Source organism: Zonotrichia leucophrys, chromosome 1, assembly GCF_028769735.1.
Source record: "Zonotrichia leucophrys gambelii isolate GWCS_2022_RI chromosome 1, RI_Zleu_2.0, whole genome shotgun sequence".
In the NCBI taxonomy this organism is placed as follows: domain Eukaryota; kingdom Metazoa; phylum Chordata; class Aves; order Passeriformes; family Passerellidae; genus Zonotrichia; species Zonotrichia leucophrys.
In genome coordinates this window covers 43455833-43477376 of record NC_088169.1, presented here as the reverse complement: position 1 = coordinate 43477376, position 21544 = coordinate 43455833, and the positions used below count along the sequence as shown (strand labels likewise).

General features: G+C 35.1%; 1 protein-coding gene across 11 annotated transcripts in view; it reads left to right on the top strand.

Moving 5' to 3' along the window:
* The window catches only part of GPC5 (glypican 5), a 593323-nt gene that overhangs the window by 186708 nt on the left and 385071 nt on the right, over nt 1-21544 (top strand). For all 11 annotated transcript variants that reach the window (XM_064712816.1, XM_064712846.1, XM_064712801.1 and 8 more), the window contains one exon: nt 5324-5444. In XM_064712816.1, the coding sequence (XP_064568886.1) occupies nt 5324-5444 (121 nt within the window). The remainder of the gene's footprint in view (nt 1-5323; nt 5445-21544) is intronic.

Sequence of the window (21544 nt, the reverse complement as noted above, 5' to 3'; positions counted from 1 at the left end):
GAGGTTGCTGTGAACCCAGTGCAGGACTCAGCACTTGGTCTGGCTGAACATCATGCCATTGTCCTCAGACCATTGTTTGAATCTTTCCAGATCTCTCGGCAGAGCCTTCCCACCCTCCAGCAGATCAACACTCCCTAATTTGGTGTCATCTGTGAACTGACTGAGGCTGTATTTGAGCCACTTCTCCAAACCATTGATAAAGGTGTTCAACAGGACGAACCCCGGTAGTGATTCCTGAGGAACACCACTGGTGGCCAGAAGAAAGCTGTGACAGGTGGTGATGGTAGCAGTTGAAAGAGACACATCAGGATGGAGTGACCAGCTAAACTTGCTGAAGTGTGGAATATCACCAGGTCTCTTGGGAGAGGCTTGACTGCCAGTGCACGTCGGGATGTTCTGCACAATAACTTTTCTGTCATAGTACACTTTTCATTACTTTAATCTCCCACTTGAAACATGGTCAAAGTACATAAAAGTAGCTCAAAAAGGAAAATCATAATCAGTGGTTGACCATAAACATGATGTATTAGTTGTCATCCGAAGATGTGTTATACAGATTATTTTGTGCTGGAGGGACATACATGTACAGATCTTCCTGAAGCACCACATCCAAAATGGCTGAATCAAACAAGAATTTATGTATTTATTACTTCTAATAGCTTTTCCAACTACATGTACCAAGAAATCAGTGATAGCAAATAAAGCATGATTTTCTCTTTTGTCTTGAGAGAATCAATAGTAAACTCCACCAATTGTATTCATAAATACAATAGAGAGTAATAGGTAATTTATAGGTATTTATATGAATATTCATATATTGAGCTCAGAAAATGGGCACCTTGTTATTCATCATTTTAAAACATGTTTATAGAATACAAATATATTAGTTCTTGGGGTTTTTTCCTAATGCTGATGAAAATGAATAGTACTTGGGGACTAAGTCTGCCTATTAAAGTGATGTGATACATTACCGTGCTTGTACAGAAATGAGCACAGATGGCGGGTCTATTATTTCTCTAGCAAGAAATTTGTCATATTTTTTCCCCAGGATTCAAATCTGAGCAACACTTGCTTAAGTCAGACTACCTCTGTGGGGATCCTTAAAATATTTTTCCCATTACTTGTACATTAGGAGTTATAGAAAATGATTAATGCCATATTAAAACTTTAAAATGAATGAAGTCTCTCAAACCAAGAGTCTGAGATTTTCCTATTTCCCCCAAATAAAGGGAAACAAATTTTGCATGTAAATGTGAATCTACAGGGATGAAGTTTTGTGTACCGTGCTCAGATTCCCAATAGCCCATTTACCTTCGACAGATCATTTAATTTACATTAGAATACTTGAAGATGTTAGATTTTTAGACATTTGTTAATTAAACACAATTACATGGAGTATGAAACAACTTATGAGTAATTTATGATTTTTTGTCGGCAAAAGATACCATTTCAAGCAGACAAAGAGTAGATTAAACATAACCATGTTGACATTCATAATCTTACTTTTATGATAAGAATCAATACAGCAATATTTAATAAGGTTTTGTCAATGCCTTATTATACATCCAAAGAAAGAAAAAAGGTTTTCAATCTGCCTTATGACTTGTCAGAGCATATAATTACAACAAACTCAAAGTTAAATGAGAGTTTTTAATGTCAGTTGGTCAAAGCTGGATCACCTTGCAGTGAAGACAAATTTAATACGGGTTAGGATTCCAAATAACAAGAAAAATACAAACTTGTACATTAATTTACTTCAATACATTGAGTGTACTCACATTTGGGCATTCATTACACACTCTTCTACCACTCCTTCCTCCTCACACTCTTCCCCTGCTCCAACATGGAGTCCATCCCATGGGAGTCAGTTGTCCATGAACTTCTCTAACTTGGATCCTTTTTACAGGCTGCAGTTCTTCACAAGCTGCTCCAGCGTGGGTCTTTTCCACAGGGCACACTACATCAGGAACAGGCTCCTCCAGTTTGGGTTCTTCCAAGGGCCACCTCCCAGCAAACCTACTCCAGCATAGACTTCTCTCCATGTGGGTGTGCTGGGCTGTTTCTCTCATGTTCTCAGTTCATCTCATCCACCTCCTCTTGCTCAGCAGTTTTTTCTCCATTTTAAATCTGTTGTCACAGGAGTGCTACACCATCACTGACGTGCTTGGTCTTGGCTAGCAGTGGGTTTGTCTTGGAGCTGGCTGGCATTGGCTCCGCTCTGGGGAAAGCTTCTGGCATCCTGTCCCAGAAGCCACTCCGGCAGCCACCCCTGGGCTTTGCTTTTGCCAAGCAAACCAAATATATTTTGGGCAAAATATTCTTCCAAATCGAATTCCATTTAAATGAATCTTAATTTTTGAAATCCAGCTCTTCATTTTCCATATGTGATGGTTACTTCTGGTATGATCCTGGGGGAGAACTCACATCCAGAACCTGGAGGATCAATTTCAAGACTGAAGTCTTGGAATGTAAAATTAAAAACTCTCAAAGGAGTAAAATAATTTTAAAGCTTGAGTAACAACTCATCACTTCAAAAGTATAAGGATTTTTTAAAGTAGAAAAATATCAACTCCTTTAAAAATCGAGGTGGGAATGTGGTAAAATCTGGTAAATTTGATGAACCAGAAAACTTTGGAATGTGTAGTGATTATACCAATACTGGGTTCAAAGTGTTGGTATATAAGGATTGGTATTTTCTGTATTGACATAAACTTGTATGCTAATTGGGATCTTCTAGAGCCTGTAACAGACAAAAATGTCAGGAGAATGGGATGAAATGTGTCAGTTTTCACAGAGCAAGGTTTGAAGAGTCTGGGGGTGGTATTTGGGAAGGCTCTAGGTGGAAAGGTGTACTGTTCTGTTGGAAAATGAAGGATAAGGAAGCCAGGCAGCAGAAAGCAGGGGAAATAACAAATTCATTCTGTAAACCCTGGAAAGGATCATGCCAGCTGTTGGTGAGAGAAGGATCAGTAGTGGGAAAGAAGGTGGAAATATGCTAAACAGCTCAGGGAAATAAGAAAAAGTAATACCAAGGTCGTTACTACCAGTAGCTATTGATCCAAATATTTGTTTAATAGACCTAAAGATGTTGCTGTTATCAAGCACTAGTGTGGTAGTTGTCACTGTTTCAATGCATGTCACTTCTGCTTCAGCTTCTTACCCTTCCCCACTCTCAACTGAAAAAAGGTGAAGAGGAATTTAGAGAAAGTTGACTCTGAAGGGGTCAGAGAACATGATTGAAACTCCTGATATCAGGTCCACTCTCAAGACAGCATTACCCCAGCTACTTTCTTTCATGTGAAAGAGTCAGTCCTACAGCAAGTACCAGCTGTGCAAAACTTCTGATTTCATTGTAGAAATAGCTGAAAAATAAATGATAGTCAGTCTTGAATGATTCATAGCCAACTAATTCTCAGATGAGTGAATACTAATAAAATTGTAGTCTAGGGAACTTTCAGCTTCTGCATGATTTATTTCTTCTTGCATGGTTAGAGAAATGATTATCATTGAATTAAGAAAAGAGAAAGGGTATTCTTTTTCACTGTTATGCGATTCACAGGAAAATGTGCAATAGTTGGGTTTGCAGCATTTGAAAAAAAGGTGTTAATTGGAAAATTCTGAGTGACAGAAAGTGAGAACACAGATTTTGCATGCTGTGAAACAGAACAAGACCACTGGATTAAAGGAATAGACATAACCTTGAAGATTTTTTATAGTGTTATGGTGTGAAGAGAAATTTTGGTGTTCCATTAAACTAGTATGTTGAGTTAAACCAGTTGTTTTTTCTGGTCACTGCAGCATTGTTCAGGAATATATAAATAATTCCTTATTTATTTATATATTTTGTTTTATACAAATGACTGTCAAAGAATTTTTTTTAAGGTTTTCATGTTTAACTTTAATTTTTTTCACACTTAGAATTATCAGAAAGTTTGCTGACCCTGCCCAAATTGCTGCACTAAACAATGGCCCAAGACAAGCAGGCAGACTGTGGATTTTGTACCCCTACATACAAAGTTTTTCCCCATCACTTCAAGCTGGCAAATGGCTCCATTGCTACAAGGCAGCACAAAAAGCTCTCTGCTGCAAATCAGAGTAACACCCCTTCAAGAATATGAGCCATTTATTTATTCAGTGTCTACACTTCTTCAGGAACATCCTCAATCTCATTTAGGGTGAAATTTAAGTAAAAAGATCGAGGACAAAATATTTTTGTCATGTAGCAACCTTTTTTTACTGAACTGCATTCATTGTTTAGCATACATGCAAGCTTTTCTGCAGAGCTAAGAGGACTTGTAATGTTTTTCATAAAACAAATTCTGCAAAATTTAAATATGCAGTGTTTTCTGCACTTATATGCAGATCTAAGAGGCAGGAATTAGATATTTCCTTACTCTGATAAGGTTATTTCCTTTCTTTTCCTTACAGCATAACAGCTGGCAAAATACTTTTGAGACAGAGAGCTATAGAGCTATCCTCTTATAGAGTACACTGAAAAAATATAGCATATGGAGAGTATTTGCATAATGTACAGTATCTGTGATGAGAAGCTAGATATTCAGTTTTTCTTGCATAACTTGAGTATTACATATAATATGGTAAGTTGAATGAAGAATTGCTTCTTAATAAGCTACAGAATCCTGCTCAGTGGTTAGTTTATTTACTGTATTTTGAATTTTGATGTATTATAAACAATGTTCTACTTACTGAAGCAGTTCTTTTTTGAATCAGCTTATATCTAGTTGTGATGTCTTTTTATATATCTACATACCAAGTACATTTTGGCCATCTCTTACTTATATAATTTATGCAATGCTAAATAATTAATGCACAATATGGTTGTTATCTTTCAATAAATATTCAGTCTGTGCATGCACTCACAAAACCACTAAAAATCTGCAGGTTTATTTCTGAACATACAGTGTGTATGGAATCTAGAGTTTGTTTTAAGACCTTGAAATGTCACACATTAAGGCAATCATCATGTTGTTGAATTTAGCAAAATCAAAATGGAACACAGTCTTTTTGCATACACACAAAAAGACATGCACAGGGCTGAATGCTTCATGCTAAAAAATGTAGATAATTTTCCTTATTAAAGTTTGCAGTAAACTTAAAATGGTAATAAATAACAGAACTTTGTGGAATGCAGTAATTATATTTTGTTGTATTTCTTTTTTGTGAAAAAAATGCGCACAAAATTAATGCATCTCCTTAAAGAGGTGTGCTGGTGCCATGAGAGACAATACAAACTAGAAGATGACTCTCTGAGAGTAGACTAAGTTACTAAACCATTTTTATGTGTTTTTCCGTATCAAACTAGCTATACGCACCGTGTGGTTGGCAGTGGAATCAAAGCTCAGTCTGCAAATCCAGAAGTAAAGGTGAAGGGAACAGATCGTGTAATAAGTCAAATTATTGACAAGCTGAAACATGTTGTTCAGGTAAGGAGCTTTTTCCTATGGATACAGTATAGTTCTAACTACCACTCTAGTAATGAAAGTGTTTTTACTGCACCATAAAGGTTAATTCAAGTTTCTGCTGAGTGCACATCCACAGCAAAACACTAGTTGCTCTGTGTCTCACTTCACTTATTAAAAATGATTTAGTTAAAAGGCTTGCATATGGCAGATAAGTGTAGGAAGTGAGGCCCTGGTTGCTGGGCCATCTGTACCTGCGAGCACCACAGCTCGGCGTTGCAGTGAGCATACAGAAGCACCAACAGGATGATTCAGGGATATTAACTGGGTGCACATGTTTACATAACAAACAAGACATAATTTCCCTCTTCCCTCTTTGTTAAATTTGGTTCTTTCTTAACTTTGTTGAGATGGCAGATAAAAAAACTAGGAAGTTTGAATGAAAATCACATGCCTGCTAAATGAAAGTTGGTGTTATTTACCTGGTATGCATATCTGTGACTTACTAAATTTAAGGCTTACAAGGAAGTCAATTCCAATGTGGCTCTGTACAGTTATATTATTGCAATAGGTTTACGGGATTACAGGTGTTTCTGGTTACATGCCACATTTATATGCACAGATAGTCAGAACTAGAGGACAAAAGCATAATTCTGTTGAAGACAGCAAGACAACAGTTACTTTGACAACAACAACAGCAAAAAAAAAGCTCTGTGTTTCAGTTTAAAAATACAAGTTTTCACTCTGATCTGAAGGCTCACTGACCAGAAAGGTTCTACAGGCATTTTTTGTCAGTGACCCATTTAACCCAGTATCCTCTTCACTGCACTGGTAAAAGGAGAGGCTACTTAGGGAGGCCATGAAGCTTCTCACTGTTATTGTCTCAAATTCCCTTCTCTACCCCATTCCCCAAGCAAGAGAATTAGAGATATTAAATGTCTTCTCCTTGCCTAGTGCATTTATATCCATCTAAGGACTTGCTTTAATTCTGTTTTTACATCTTCTTGACAGGTTTTAAGTACAGTTTTCCACATGGTTTCTGGAGTTGAAATATTACCGATAGCTTCACAGTGAAACCTCTTGGTTCTTATATCTCTAATTGTGAACAATAACTCTGCTCTGACAACGAAACAAAGAATGCTGAAATAGAAAAAAGGAAAAAAAACCAGAAAAATTTCTTTTCCATCAGTAGTGTTGTTTTCTGGGAGAAGTGGAATTAGATTTGAAGTTCAAAGGCAATCATTATTCTTTCCTTCTTAAAAGAAATATCTTTTTTATCCCTCCAGCTTCAGCATCATGCTTTTGTCTCTCTTCTTTATTAAAATGCCATCTACAATGGTGGGAAAAATCAATGCAATTTTCACTACAAGGGATGCCATGGTTTAATTAATAACTACAAAATACTATACAAAGATAAACTTTGTAAATATTACTTGGTAAGTTCCATCTATCAGGAGTGCTTTCCTCCTCTTATAATGAAACTGCTCTGTATAGTTTATTGTGTTGGTTTCCTCTAGAGACTTGAAGTTGTGTTGTTTTCTCCTTGAGTGAGTACCTAAAAGACTGGAATAGAAAATTTCCATTATAAAGTATTTCATTTTGAGAGCTTACTTGCCCTTGTCCCTAAAGACTTGAGTGGATCTTGGGGAAAAGGACATACAATTTACATACTGAAATGCTTACCAACCTCCAAGTATATTTTCTTTCTGTGGGATAGTTTCGTTCCTTGTAGCTCTGAGTATGAAAATAGGGTCAAGGGATAAAGAGAGCATCAAAATCCTTAGAGACCTGACATATAAGTGCTTTTCCCCAGCTGAAGAAGCTGCAAAAAAGCTTTCTTCTTCACCATTTACTGCTTGGGAAAAGAAGATGAGGAGTGTAAGGTAGAGACTGAAATACAAAAGATCACCTTTTTGTCCTGCATGGTATGAAAAAAGATGAATCACATACTAAGCTTACAATGGGGCAGAAAATAAGGGGAGTTTAATGGATTGTGGTGATGCCTCAGAGACAGAGTCATACTTAAACATAACACACTATCCAAGCTGTATTTCTGAACTTCAAAATTTTAAATAGCTAATTTAGTGGGAGTAAAACATATTGGTGAAGTTTTTCAAAACGAGTAATTACTGAAATTTACAAACTGTATATTTTAATTCATTTTTAAGGTGAAAATAGCAAAAGTGCAGATATTTTTGAGATCCTTTTCCGCTCACACTTAATGTTAACTTAGGAAAAGAAATCCAGACCAGTCTGCCCTGCATACAGAAACAGACAGATTTCTTAGCATCTCCTCTAGTTTTTTCCTGTTGGTTATACAAAAGCATAAAAATCCCAAGCAATGAATTTGCTTTAAAACATGTAAATATTCAATGTTTAGACTGTATTTTCCAGGTTGTCTCCTGTTAAAAACTTTAAACCCCTGAAATCAACCCCTGGCTGCATAAGTGACAGTATCTCTTTTCAGCAGGCTGTGGTTTCTGGGCAGTTCTCCTTTGTGAGAGGCTCAGAAAGTAATCCTCCTTTTTCTGTAAATACTGGATTTACCAAAAAATCAATAGAAGTTTTTGATTCTGTTGGACCCCAATGCCTGTAATCTGTGCCCTGGACTCCACAGGTTCGTATTCACAGCAACAAAGTGAAATTACAGGAACTGATATGAACCAGTCAGTGCTGAATATGACTTGAAAAAGTCACCTTCTTCTGTAAAACTCCTTACTTGTACAGACTGGTACTTTCGAGAGTTTTAAATGATGGATCCTTCTCATTCATTTATCTTCTTGGCAGGCAAATTATGGGTTCAGTGCATATCATTTTTATGTACTGCAGTCTGCAACTATCACTCTAATAGGTAATCAAGATAAGCAAAGTCAGTTTCATATGGTGTAAATAGTAATGGGAATTATTTTCCTTTCTTCCCCAATAAGTTTAAACCATGCTTAATTCATCATTCCTGCAAGTACAAATACTGAAGTTATGAAGTAAATATGATATTTTGGAGCTGTGAGTGCAGGCAATTGGACCTTGGTCTTTCCAGTGTGTTTCTTCTTTCAGAAGAGAATCTCAAAAGAATACTGCTTTTGAAAGTAATAGATATTACTTGGAGCTTTTATTTACAGGTTAAATAAAGTCTTCCTCGTTTTAGGAAATCTTGCCATGGCAGAAGATACTCCTATGTCTGCCTGTCTAAATTAGGCAGACCAAATCTCCCTCTGGAGATCTCCAGAGGCACCTACCATTAGTGACTACACTGGAAAGTTAAATGCGTCTCTCAGGATAAATGATTTCCAATTTCTCAGTGCAGTAAAAGGCATGTCTGAACTTATTTGGAGAAGATCCCATCTTGCACTGCTATACCACTAGAGTGCTAGCTGATATGCATAAAATAATATTTACCTTCTCGACAAAGGGCTGAAAACTGTCCCTAATGGAATTGATGCTTACATTCCTTAAAGGAGTAAATGCCATTACTTCATATGACATTAAATGCTGGTGACAGTCTAATTTTTCCTTTACTACTTGTCATTATTATTGCATGGTGAACGCTCTGTTTCACCATGCTGCCATTTGCCCATTTACCTGTCTCAAAAAGGCTGCAAAAATAGTGAGATGAGACTTTGTTTTGACACTGATTTGGCATGCTAACAACTAAATTTTCCATCTGCATTTTTTAAAGCTTTTATCAATGTACCACAGCACAGTCAAGTTAATATGTGTTTTTGTAAGAGCTGTTCATGTATGAATTGGAAATTGGGATGGAATATATTACCTGAATCCTCATCCTAAAAAGAACCATGTTTTGAAATTATTCATCCACAAGGTGTGGCACTTGCAATTGTACCTACTTACTGTAGTGTTAGGAAAACCACCTAATAGTTAAACCCCCCGGCCTCTTAAACTAATGCCAACAACTCTATACATGTCACAAATTAGACATTTTGATTACTTTTTTAATGACTGAAATGCAATTCTTTCTCATGGAATGAAGGAATTCTCAAGAGTACAGCATTAGACACATATGTAGTTTGACCCAGTCTTCGGTGGCACCTTCTTGGAGACTCACTTTCTAAACTTTTCTTTCCCTCTATCTTCTTAAATGCTTTTTGTTGATATAGTGTAACCTGCAGTTTGTACCTTTCAATAACAGGTAAGTGGGAAGCCAAATTTCAGTGCACTTTCTGCAGCAACCATTCAGCATTCACTGGTATTAGAATTACTTTCAGCTGTGTTTGCTCCTAAACTGCCTATTTATCTTTTGTTGCACTAGGAAAGACTTCCTCACGAGTTTGTTCTTTATTTCATATTACAAATGCATATCTAAATGTTAATTTTGCCTTAGATTTTGGTTTTTTTTTTTTTTTACACTTTTTGGTTTCATCCAAAGTTAGAACAAATCTGCAGGTAAAGAATAGCTCAGTAGTTGATTGTGTTAATTTTTTTCCCCAGTGATTTGTTGGCACTGCTTCTTTTTATAAATTATTTATTTCTGGAAGAAATACAATGCTACTGTCTTTTTGAAAGCAAACTCTTGAACATATTCTTGTTTTGGCAAGGCATGATAGTAGAGTACTAGTGATGTAGGGATACCGGGATATTCCTACTTGACAGAGAAATCTATTTCATATTTCATTGTGTGAGCTGTTCCAGTCTTTTATCCTTTCTATTGAGAGCTGCCTCTGACTGCTGGCTGGTGCCAACAATATGTTAAGTGCTTGACTATTGCCACTGCATGTAAAATATTGGCAGAATTCCTGTAAAAACATTAAGTAGTTAGAGATTAGGTGGGAAATTATTTTCTGAGATTCATACTCCTCCCTTTTAAATGTACTTCAACTTCCAGCCTCAAAAGCACACAAAGGAGTGCAGGATTGCTGATGCTTTTTCATCTCTTGGGAGTGAAAAGGTTTTCTTCACAGTTTTGTGATGATAGTGAAGGTATAAACCCTTTTTGTTGCTCACAAAGGTGGCCTTTCTGTATTTGTAAGTCAACACTAAAAGTTACATGAACATTCTGAGATGACTGTATGTCTTGGAAAATTATGTGTAAACTCAAACCTATGTATTGTTTATAGGCAGAAGGCAGAAAAAGGTAATTAGGAGGGTATGCAGTTTAGCTGATGCATGTCCCACTGCTGGGATGCTTAGGAGGTAAATTGAGAAAAACTGTCGCCAGCCACATATTCCTTCTGATCAGTAATTTAATTAAAACACCAGTAATAGTTTCCCTAGCTTACTTTGTTTTTCACTAACTAGATTACCAGAGTTATTAAGGGCTAATCAAAGTCCTGTTCATTTAGAACAAATGATTATTTTTGTGAAGTATCTTTTTTAAATAGGATTTATGCTGAAATGAAAAGAGTCTACATTGCAAAGGGCTTTCTGAAATTGTTTGTTGTTCAAATTTGTATAAAGCTCTTAATAATGGGCTAATTAAAAAAAAAAAAAAACCTTAACATTTGATTTTATGTTATTTTTCTCCTTGCATTTCTTATAAAGCCTTGCACAGTGAGAAAACATTTGTTGATACAGCAGGGAGATACTGTAAATTCTAATTCATTTTTTGAAGAGAACAGTGGCTGAGAAAATAAAACAGCCTTTTCTAGCTACTTAGGTGGATAGTGACACTAACTGAAGTATTGATTATGGTGCAGATCCTATCTACAAAAGTCTATTTTGCACCTAAATTGTTTGCTGTTATAACTGGTAAAAATTGCTTGTGTTAGGTTTTTTAGCAAAACAGGACCATTGTTCTACCTTCTCATTTTTAACTACAATATAAAGGGAAGGAGAGGTTTGAGATTTTGGAGGAGCCTGAAGTAGCTCCACCTGCTCCTCATAGAGACCACCACACCCCGTACACTGTTCTAATATGTACTTCTTAAATCAATATTCTTATTTCATTGATAATAGATAGAGGAATATTCTCAAACTGACATGCTTACAACATGTTTGGTAAAAAGGGAAGAGAAATATAGAGCAGTATCAAATAGGGCTTTAAAAGATTTAAGTTTAGCAGGACATCAGCTCTCTAGTCAGAAGTGAAAATCAAGTAGTAGCTTTAACTTATGAAATCTGACACACATCACAAAGCCTTCCCAAATTGATTTACCTTAATTGACAGCCTCTTAAGAGCAGAAGCTTAGCAACCTCGTAGAATAATATCAAATCAGGATGGAAAGTATCAACAAAAATTTGAGAAGCCACTTACTGTTCCTGTTAGTACTAATTAATGACAGGTGTAATCTGTCAACATCTCTGTAACATTAAGAAGATACTTTGTATTCAAGCAAATACATTAAAAAGGAAAAAGAAGAGTGGGACAGCAGGTGGCACTGAGGTGTGAGTGCCATTTCCATGGTCTTGCAGAGGTCTCCTTGGCACCATGGAGATTCCCATGTGAGGGGTTCCTCCAGGCTGCCCTATCAAGGCACTAAGCAGGATGTGCTGGGTGTCCATTTGTGCTGGCTCAGCACTGTGTCCCACCTTGGTTTGCCAGCTGTGGGTTGTGTACAGGAGCAGAGAATGTTCAAATACAGCAGCAGTTCCAAAAATACTGATGGGAATGCATTGCCTTGTGTCAGTCCAAGTGTCACAGCTGAGGAGAGTGCTGCTGGGGGGTTGAGGGTTGGCCTAGAAGACCTTTAAATGTCCCTCCCAAGCGGAACTATTCTATGATTCTATTGACTCTGTGACTATACTGTGTGCACTCATATGTTATAACACCAGGTAATACACATGAGAAGATCTGTCAAAAACACTATGGACATGAAAAGATGCTGTCAGCAATTATAAAACAGAAAGCACAAAGGAAAGTGGATTGTTTACCACCAGTGATCCTAAGACCATTTCTTAGAATATGTGCAACAGTCATTATACATAATTGTGAATCTAAAATGAAACAGGTACTACAACAACACAAAACACCTTACAAAAAAGCATTTCAAAAGCATTTCAGTGGTTAACTGTTAAGGGAAAAATGTTGCTGGTTACAGACTTTCTGGCCTGAAAAGTAATACATCCTTTTTGAGCATGTTGAATGTTTCCTATTTGAGACAGGCTATTTCCTTTTGGTCTCAGTCCTGGGAAATCCTTGGAGGCAGTGACCTGTGGAGAGCAATACAGAGCAAGTCATTTGCTGCAGGCATCATCATAATTTGTTCTCCTTGCCAGTTTGCAAAATAAGCAATGTGTTCTGTAGGCACAAGAAAAATCCGTCTGGAAAGCAATCTGTTGCTCTGAAATCTTATAAACAGAAATCTCATGTTATCTATGAGGGCTGTGTGTTGCCTAAAGAACTCATCTTATCTTTGGAAGTTTTGGAATTGTGGAAAGCAGCAGCACAGTATGGAGCATTCAACTGCTTTTGAACACTGTGGGTCTGAAATCCATGTGGATAACACAAACTGTATTTGAAACTGTATCATATAGTTTATGGTCACAAATTTTGCTCAGCACAACCCTGGTTTTGTCTTGAGAGACTAAGTCAGCGAACAGTTGAAAAATCAGTACCAAAGGTGAAGTATTTAATTTGCATGAAGTCTCAGCAAAGCTGTTGAGGACTATGGAGTAAAAGGAAGTGTCTGAAACAAGCTGTGCTGTGCATTTTTAAAGCAGTTTTTGTTTCAAAAGAGAATACAGAAGAATACAAATACATCCTGACAGACTGTGATTATGCACTAGGTTTGTGGGTAGGTTTCTTAGCTTCTCTCCAGTACTGAAATATTACACTGCTCTGTATTTAACTGACTGATACATTTAAAAAACAAAACCCAAAAGAAGCCTGATAAATATGCTAATTCTAAATTCCTTCTAAAACAAGCATATAATAAGACATTCACAGAATAAAACTTGTCAATATAGAAAAAATAATAGCTTTGATAGTAACCTGGTTGAATAGAGATTTATATGTTTCTTTTCAAGACAGGTTAGCTATTACTTTGAAAAATATTTTTCAAATTTAGTCCTTAAAAAAGGCAAACCAATCTTAATATACTTTATCAAACAGATTGTGCAGCCTAATTTAAATTCTTTAATGTGTTCATTTCTTTAAATGACTTTTCAAAATTTTACATCTTGAAAGTAATATTAACTTATTTGTTGGCTTAAAACCAGCGTACTTACCAGTTCCTTAATGCTGTGTTTTGGCCTTTTCAACACCCTTCTGTGTCTGATAAGGTTCATCCTTAAGAGCAGACTGAGGAATGCTTTGAAGAAGATCTAAACATTCTGCTGCCAAATACCCACCCTGACTTGTTTGCAAAGCTCCATCCTTGTAGGTCATACTTTGGAGAGAAAATGGAGACACATTTTTCTCATTCCTACTCTGAAGCCAGTGATAATTGTAGTAAAGTGCTGCTCTGGAACAGGGACATCGGTGGGACACTGCTGTTTCCTCTCTTTCCTGTACTTTTATTTTTTTTCTTAGTGAGTCATTCAGCTTGATCTGTGGCCTGCCTCACTGCACTGTATATACAACTGTAGGATACAAAACCCCCAAGCAATGAACAATTCATTGCATCTCTAAAGAGAACCCTAAACCAATTCCGTGTCTGTAAATTCCTAAACAAATATACAGAGCCCAGCTTTTCATGTATGATCATGTTTTGACTAGAAACTTCTCTTCTTGTAACTTGCTTGACACTTCAGTTGAGCAAAGTTAATTAGTCATTAAAAGTAATCACTATCCTCATCTAGTTTACTTGACATGTGATTACTGCATAAATGTCCTCATGGGTACACTGGCCCATAGTACAGGCTGAGCAAATGATGAAAAGAAAATTTAAGAGGACTAAAGGCTTAAGCTGATAGAAGTACTGTAAGCTAATTTTAGATAAAAGTGTTTTCCTTTGTTTTCTGCCTGTTAATGGGATGTATATTTGCATATATCCTTCTTCTATAATCCTTAAGTATTATTTTTCCAGGTTCAGTTTCCCCTTGTCAGCTTCTTATTTCTGCTTCCTCACCTTCCCCAGTTCATCTTCCTCTTTTAAATAATCACATGGGTTTCATCTCATTCCATAAAATACTTCCATGTCATATTCAACATTTCTTTTAACAGGTATCTGACCTTCTATGTTTCCTGCTGGTACGTAGGTCTGGGACAATGACAACACAGCTCAAAAGCAAGAAAATTGTTTCCTATTCAGTCAGGACTATAACTGAAAAAAATAGTTTAAATATCTGAGTTAAAGTCTTACTGTTAGGTACTAACTATTCATGAAGGAAAGGAGGAGAGAAGTGTATTATAGCCTCTGTGAAAACTTTTGTCTTTATTGTGATGAAAGACAGGAAGGTATTTCAAAGTGCAAATAATGAATGACTATGATAAAAACACAGTGATAAGATCGAAAGAGGCTGCAAAATTCCAATTCTGTTACCTTGAACTGTAATTTCCTTCTTAATGCAGCTGCCTTGCCCTAGCTCTGCCTTGTAACAGAACTATTTACTCAAGCCTATGCTCAATTTATCGAAGTACACAGATCTGGGCAGACAAAAACCTGCAGCATAATGTGTCAATAAATATAGCAACATTAATTTTTCGTGAAAAGTGTGCAAACTTCTCTACCAGACCTCCATCACAGTAAGGCTACTGTTTATAAAACTATCCATCATTATTTCCTTTATTTCTTGGTCACCTGATTTTACACCCTTGTCGTATATAGAGATGCAACAATCTGCTTTCCAAGTAAGTCTTATACAGATTTTGAAGAGTCAGGTAGCATCATAATCATGGAGCATGGTATTCAATAGTTGCATGAAAGCACTTTGGGAAATGTTTTTATTTATTGTAATAATTTAATTCATTTAATCTGGTTTTTTCCACCTTCTATTTGACTATTGTTCTCCTCTATCATTTCATTCATTAAAGTTGTCCTCTAAACCTCTGTACCTCCATGCTACAGTTCAATGTTACATACCTAAACATATGCACCTGGTACATATTTTATCATAGCTGTCAATTTTCCCCCATTCTTCTGTTTAAGAACTCTTTTACAACCTATTTGACGCCTTGTTTGAAGTGCCAGCCATCTGGTTCCTTTACAGTTCAGCTGCAATTAGTTCCTCCTGTAACAGCTCTCTTAATTTCTACTGTCTACTGTTATTAATTAATCAGATTTTTTTCCTTGCAATTTTTCTTCAATTTTAGATTAATATTGTTCCTCTACTTCTGTTTTTGGAGGCATGTGGGATTCTCAAAGTATGTCAGTAAATACTAATATGCAGGGCTTGGGCTTCAATTTTCCTCCCAGCAGCTTAAATGTTGTCTCCAGAGTTTTTTTGGTTGGTTTTGTATAGACGTACATGTAGCGTTAATATTTTTTCATATCCAAAATTATTACTTTCCTTCTCCACACAACTCACAGGGTTCACCATAGCAAGGTGAGGTACTGTGATTTCTTTAGTTACTACATTTAATAAGAGTGCATTTGTTATTGCTTTTACTGTCATTCTGTGCAGGTCCTTCAAGAAACCACTTGTTTGATTTTCTCCGAGTACTTTTAAGGAAGTTTTGTATGAGGAATGTGCTAAGAGCAGAGCGTAAAGTTAGGATTTAGCTGGTGAAGTGGGGACATATCCATTAAGATACTTTTTAAAATATACCACTGGATTGATCAGATTTAAGTGTATTTTTCTGCTGGATAACCATAGTTAAGCTCTGCAGGTGTTGCAAACAGACACTTGTGATTTTGGTGTAAGTAAAATTAAATCTCATAAAATAGTCAGCTTGATATATCTTGGAGGCTTATATGTGAAGATGTCACCTTATAAAACATCAGTTTTAAGAAAATTGTTTTCATGCATATCAGTAAAAAGATGTGTATCTTCCTATCTAGGAGGAAATTTCTTCAGTTAGAAACTTTTGTGTGACAGAAGTTTTATCAAGAAACAACAGTTTATGAAAACATAACAAATAATAAAATAGACAATTTGGGGGAATTTTGAGGAAGCATTTATTTGGAAGTTCTTAAAGGGAAAAAATATTGGTTTAAAATGAAACTTCTATATGAAAAAAATTGTTCTAACATCAAATACTTTTCATTCCTTCTTATGTTTCCTATTCAATTAAATTTCTAATTTTTCCTAAAACTGTTTTTTCAGCATGAAGGAAAAACCCCTAGAAAAAATGATTTCACAGAAACAAAAACTAATATAAAGTGTTAATAATTGAAATATAGGAACAAAGAAGCAGCTATGAATATTTAAATTCTATTTTAGTTTTATTTGATATTTGTATAATAGTTTCTATTAAAAAAAATTCCCCTCATTCTTTTGATTCCATATTCAGCTTTAAAAGACTTAATTGAAGACTTTTAATTTTAAAAAATTGCATAATATGGAGAACTATAGCCTCATTTGTTTATTTCAAGCCAATTTCGAATAAGACATTTTGGTATTATGATGAAAGAGAAATGTCATCTGTGCACCCTGAGATTGTGCTCTTTTCCACTGTACTTCTGCATTTTGCAGGAATGGGCGACTTAGTTGAAGACTTAATTTTATAAAATAATTTTATTTTTGATGCTGCTCAATTTCTCTTTTCCTCTTCTTCTCACTCTCTCTCTTTTTTTGTTTGCCAATACATTTAAAATACTAATAATTTCAAGCACTACAATGATTATTTTTGAGTCTTGCCTTTATTGCTTTGTAAGTTATATGACAGTTTCATTATTCAGGCTGTGAAATATGCAAGTTCCTTCAGGATAGGAATATACTATATTGATATGGTTTGTATTTTTAGAAAAATACAGAGTAACATGAATATCTATCACTACTTTGATATTGAAAGCAAAGTTGTAGCCTGGGCTCAAATCTTGAGTAATTTAAATCTTAAATACTCTAAATTGTTTGCGCTCCCTGCAGGAAAGGGAAAAAGACACCTCTGGAGGCACTTCAGGCTTGAGGTATTGTGAATCATACTCTAGAATGTCTCATTTTTTCTATTTTGGCATTTTAGTATAACCACAGTCCAAAGTGAGGTACCTCTATTAGATATATTTGGCCAAGGATATGGAATTTGCTTCCTTGTGGGCAACACTGAATTCTGTTTGCATTTGTTCATGTGGACCTAAGGCAGCTGTTTGTCAAGAACAGATTGACTGCTTTTCTGCACCACAAAAATCCTGTATGTTTCTAAAACCTTTTCGAAACTCCCCAGACATGTAAATGCCATTAAACCCCCCAATAAGCTAATTTCTTGGGAGTAATTTGAATGACCATAATAAATTCAGGATATATTTCCATGACACAAAATTTTAGCAGAAATGCCAGTCTTCAGGATTCTTATTCTTGTTGTCAGAGTTTTCTATAGCTGGTCTGGGGGAGGTTTGGAGGATTACTTTTACCCAGCTCTGATCTGTTTGCAGTATAAAATTAGGGATGTAAGAATAACTCTGCAGAGGTAATGATTTGGAGTACAACATGTATTTGAGTTGCAGAAATTCAAGTGTAACTATCAAAAAAACCAGAGGAAAAATAATATAACAAAGTGAGGCTCCAATTCAAAACCACTAAGCAAAAAAATAAAGTCCTAGTGAAAATAAGGAACTCCATGGAAAGGTATTAGAAAGTGCAGGACTTACACTGAATTTCCAGAAGCCATGCTGATTTGAATTAATGGGCAAGAGTGGAATAAATAGTAACAAAAATCTTCAGCAAGAAAAGTAAAAAGCCTCTTTGAGAGAACTGAGCTTCTGTTCATCTGTTTAAGCAACAAAGATGCTTATTATATTATTATGAAATCTAAAGGGTGATGAGTGGGAATGAGGCTTTGGAAATAAAATTTAGTTGATGGACTTGAAGTAAAACATTTTAAGTCTCGATTTGTGCTTCTAAATACCAAAAGATGGACCACACAACCATGAATCAATTCAGGAGAAAATGAGGAAGAAAGGAGAAAGCAGGAAATGTGCTAAGAGACAACCTGTGTTTACAGAGAGCCTGTGACAGAGCAATAGAATATCTTCTCAGCAATATAAGATCTTCTCAATATACCATTCAAACACCATGTTCTAGAATCTTTGCTTGAAGGAGTACCACAGAAAAGTTTCAGTAATTCAGTAAGACGGTTGCTGAAATATTATATCAATTAAGTTTGAACAATAAGGATTGTGGAGTTCATAGTGAAGAAGTTAAGTTGAAAAGAAAAAAATTAGGAAAAGAAAAAGTGTCACTATCTGTTGTCATTATAGTGCAAAGATTCTATTGTCATTATATTGCAAAGGTTCTATACTGCTGGAGTTTCACACCTCCTTGATGTTTCTCGTAGGCATCTCCTCCAGGCACTGACTCTCCCTTGTCCTCACAGCAGCCAACTGATGCCAGTCCCCTCAATCACCCAATCCCCTTTTTTATAACACTCTTCTTATTGGCTACAGCTGTGGCCTGTTAAAGTCAGGCCTGCTCCTGATCTTTAATAATTAACCCAGCTGCAACTCTTTAGGGGGTAAGATTACTTTCTATACTACCTTTATTTACTTATATTCTATCCCCCTACAACCATCTCTGTTTAAAGAGCAGTTATTAGACTGCAAAAAGATTACTAGGAATAGTAGGTCAGCATTGCAGCCAGTATTAAATAATTTTGGCTTAAAAAGGGGGTATTTTACAAATTTGGAAATTACAAGATTTGGCAATCTGAAGAAAATTCAGAAAATATAGAAATTATGGAGAACTAAAACAATTGAAATAGAATTATATACCAAAATATGAAATGAGAGTTTTTGCTGGACAGCTTCTTGTTACAATCCAGAAATTCTATGAGGCTGAATCACATCAGCTGGAAGCAAATGAGCACATCCAAGTCTGGCAACTGACCACAAGATGAATTTGAGACACCTCCATTTCCCAGTAATTTGGATTCAGAGAAGGCTTATTATTTTTTCACAGCTGCAGGTCCAGAAACAGATTCTTCTCACATATTCATCTTCTTCCCAATTATTTTCTATAAAGTATTTAAATATGGTGACACATGCACTCAGGGAAGGGTAGAATGTACCTGGGTTTTATAGTTTTTGTTTTTAAAAAGCTATTTCAAGTTTATATTTCTTCTTGAATAACAAACTTAAGAAAAATGAAATTTGATTTTTTTTTCTACAAATTCTATATGCTAGTTCTGTAGATTTTTATTTTTAAGCCTTATTCTATAAAAGCTTGAATAATGGTATTAATATAGTAGTATATTTCAGTGTGACTGATGAACCTTTGGATAAATATATGAACTGTTTATTTCATTAATCCAGTTGCACTATGGTATTATATTCAACATTTTCTAATTTATTTTCAGGCTCTCTATTTAATTTTAGTGTTTCATATTGTCACAAGAAAAGATGGTAGTGAGAATTTGTATTTTCAGTTCTTTCTGCTTCACTTAAATACCTAAATATTTTGAAACCATCTATAAATATTAAACAGTTCTGTTCTAAAGCTGGGTATGATAGCCTGATTCTAGAAAATAAGAGATTAAAAATCTCTTACCTGCTTTGTCAGTATTAGCAAAGTAAAAAAATGTTGGGTATTTTTTAGAAAATGAGGATTGTGTCATTTTGTTGAGCTTTTAATGAAAAAAAGAGGATACTGCTGGGACTTAGAGAAAAAATAACACTACTTTAAAAATTACTATAGTAGCATCTCCTACCTTCTATTGAATGCTTCTGAGATGCACTGATCATCAGTGCTTCAGCTGATGAAGTGATTTTATTTCAGTTTATTGCCTTGACAGGATCAATAATCCTACTGTTAGTAAACACAGTAGAACTAAAAGGCTCAGAGTGTTCCCAAACTCCACACACTTCACTAAAATATATTAAAAAATTGATTAACATTGAATATCTGCTGACTCTTTAATAGTTGTAGATTCATTTTAACCATTTTCTGCTCTATTGATATTTCTACATCTAATTTCACAATTACATAATTTCAAAAGACATAAATGAAGCATAAGGAACTTCTCTCTACATTGAACTTTCCATACGATATAACTGCAATCAAAAAATATTTAATGGAAGTGTTTTGAGAACATTTCTTTGCTTTTGCTATCCTGATGGTCGTGAACATTTTAGACTGTAGAAATGGTGAAATCTCAGCCATGTTTTTTGTAAAACTCTTTAAAAGATATGAGTCTTTGCAAAACAAAATGAAAAAAAGAATCTTGCTTTTATGCCATGTCCAGGTAAACCAATATTTTTATTTCCTAGCTGTATGTGGCAAAAAAGACTAAAAGACTTCTAAAAATATCTTTTTTTTTTAATTGTAGAAATACTCTCTTAGGAAAAAAACAAACTCTTGAGGTCCTAAGATACTTTCCAACACTTAATTGTTTTTTTAAGCAGTTTTGAGATTAAAAAAAAGTAGAAACAGGCTTTGAAAAAGATTTTTAATACTCATTACTTGTGTCTTTTTCATCCATATAAGACTTGATCAAAGGACTTTCTCTCCCCTATTTTAGAAAGTTTAATAATAATGAAAAGGGTTGACTACAGTACCTACTTTGATTATTGGCATATGACATGTGGTATTCAGATATTGTTTTATTTTTCTATGTACTATGATTAATGGAAATCTGGATTTAATTTTCTTTTTTTTTTAAAGCTTGTATAATGCTACTAATGAAATTAATTTTACAGAAAAATATTTAAATGAAAATTCTGAAAGACTTGTTTTGAATTATGAGTTACTACACTTTTGGATTAATTCTATTATTATTATGAATACTATAGTGAAAAAAATACTTAGTAGTATTCCTTGTTTTGATTTAGTGCCATTTTTTTCCTTAGACATAGATTTACACAATTTTCTGCAATTATAAGTGTTAATGCTTGCCAAAAATATTTTTTAGTGTTTGCATTTTCATGGTTTTTTTCAAACTGCTGATTAATTTTTTGTTTAAAAATGCTGAAACTTCATTCAGAAATCCCTTTACCACTGAAAAGTACCAAGAAAATGGTTTGGAAAACATAGTGTTAACATAAAATGACTGGTTTTGCAGGCTCTTCTCAAGAGTCTAAATCTAAAATTTAAAAAAAAAGAGAAAACTTTTTTTTTTTTTTTGTTAAGTGCTGACTAGCTTGCACATATTGTTACCTCTGTTGGAATAAGAATTACTCAGATGCATCTATATAATCACA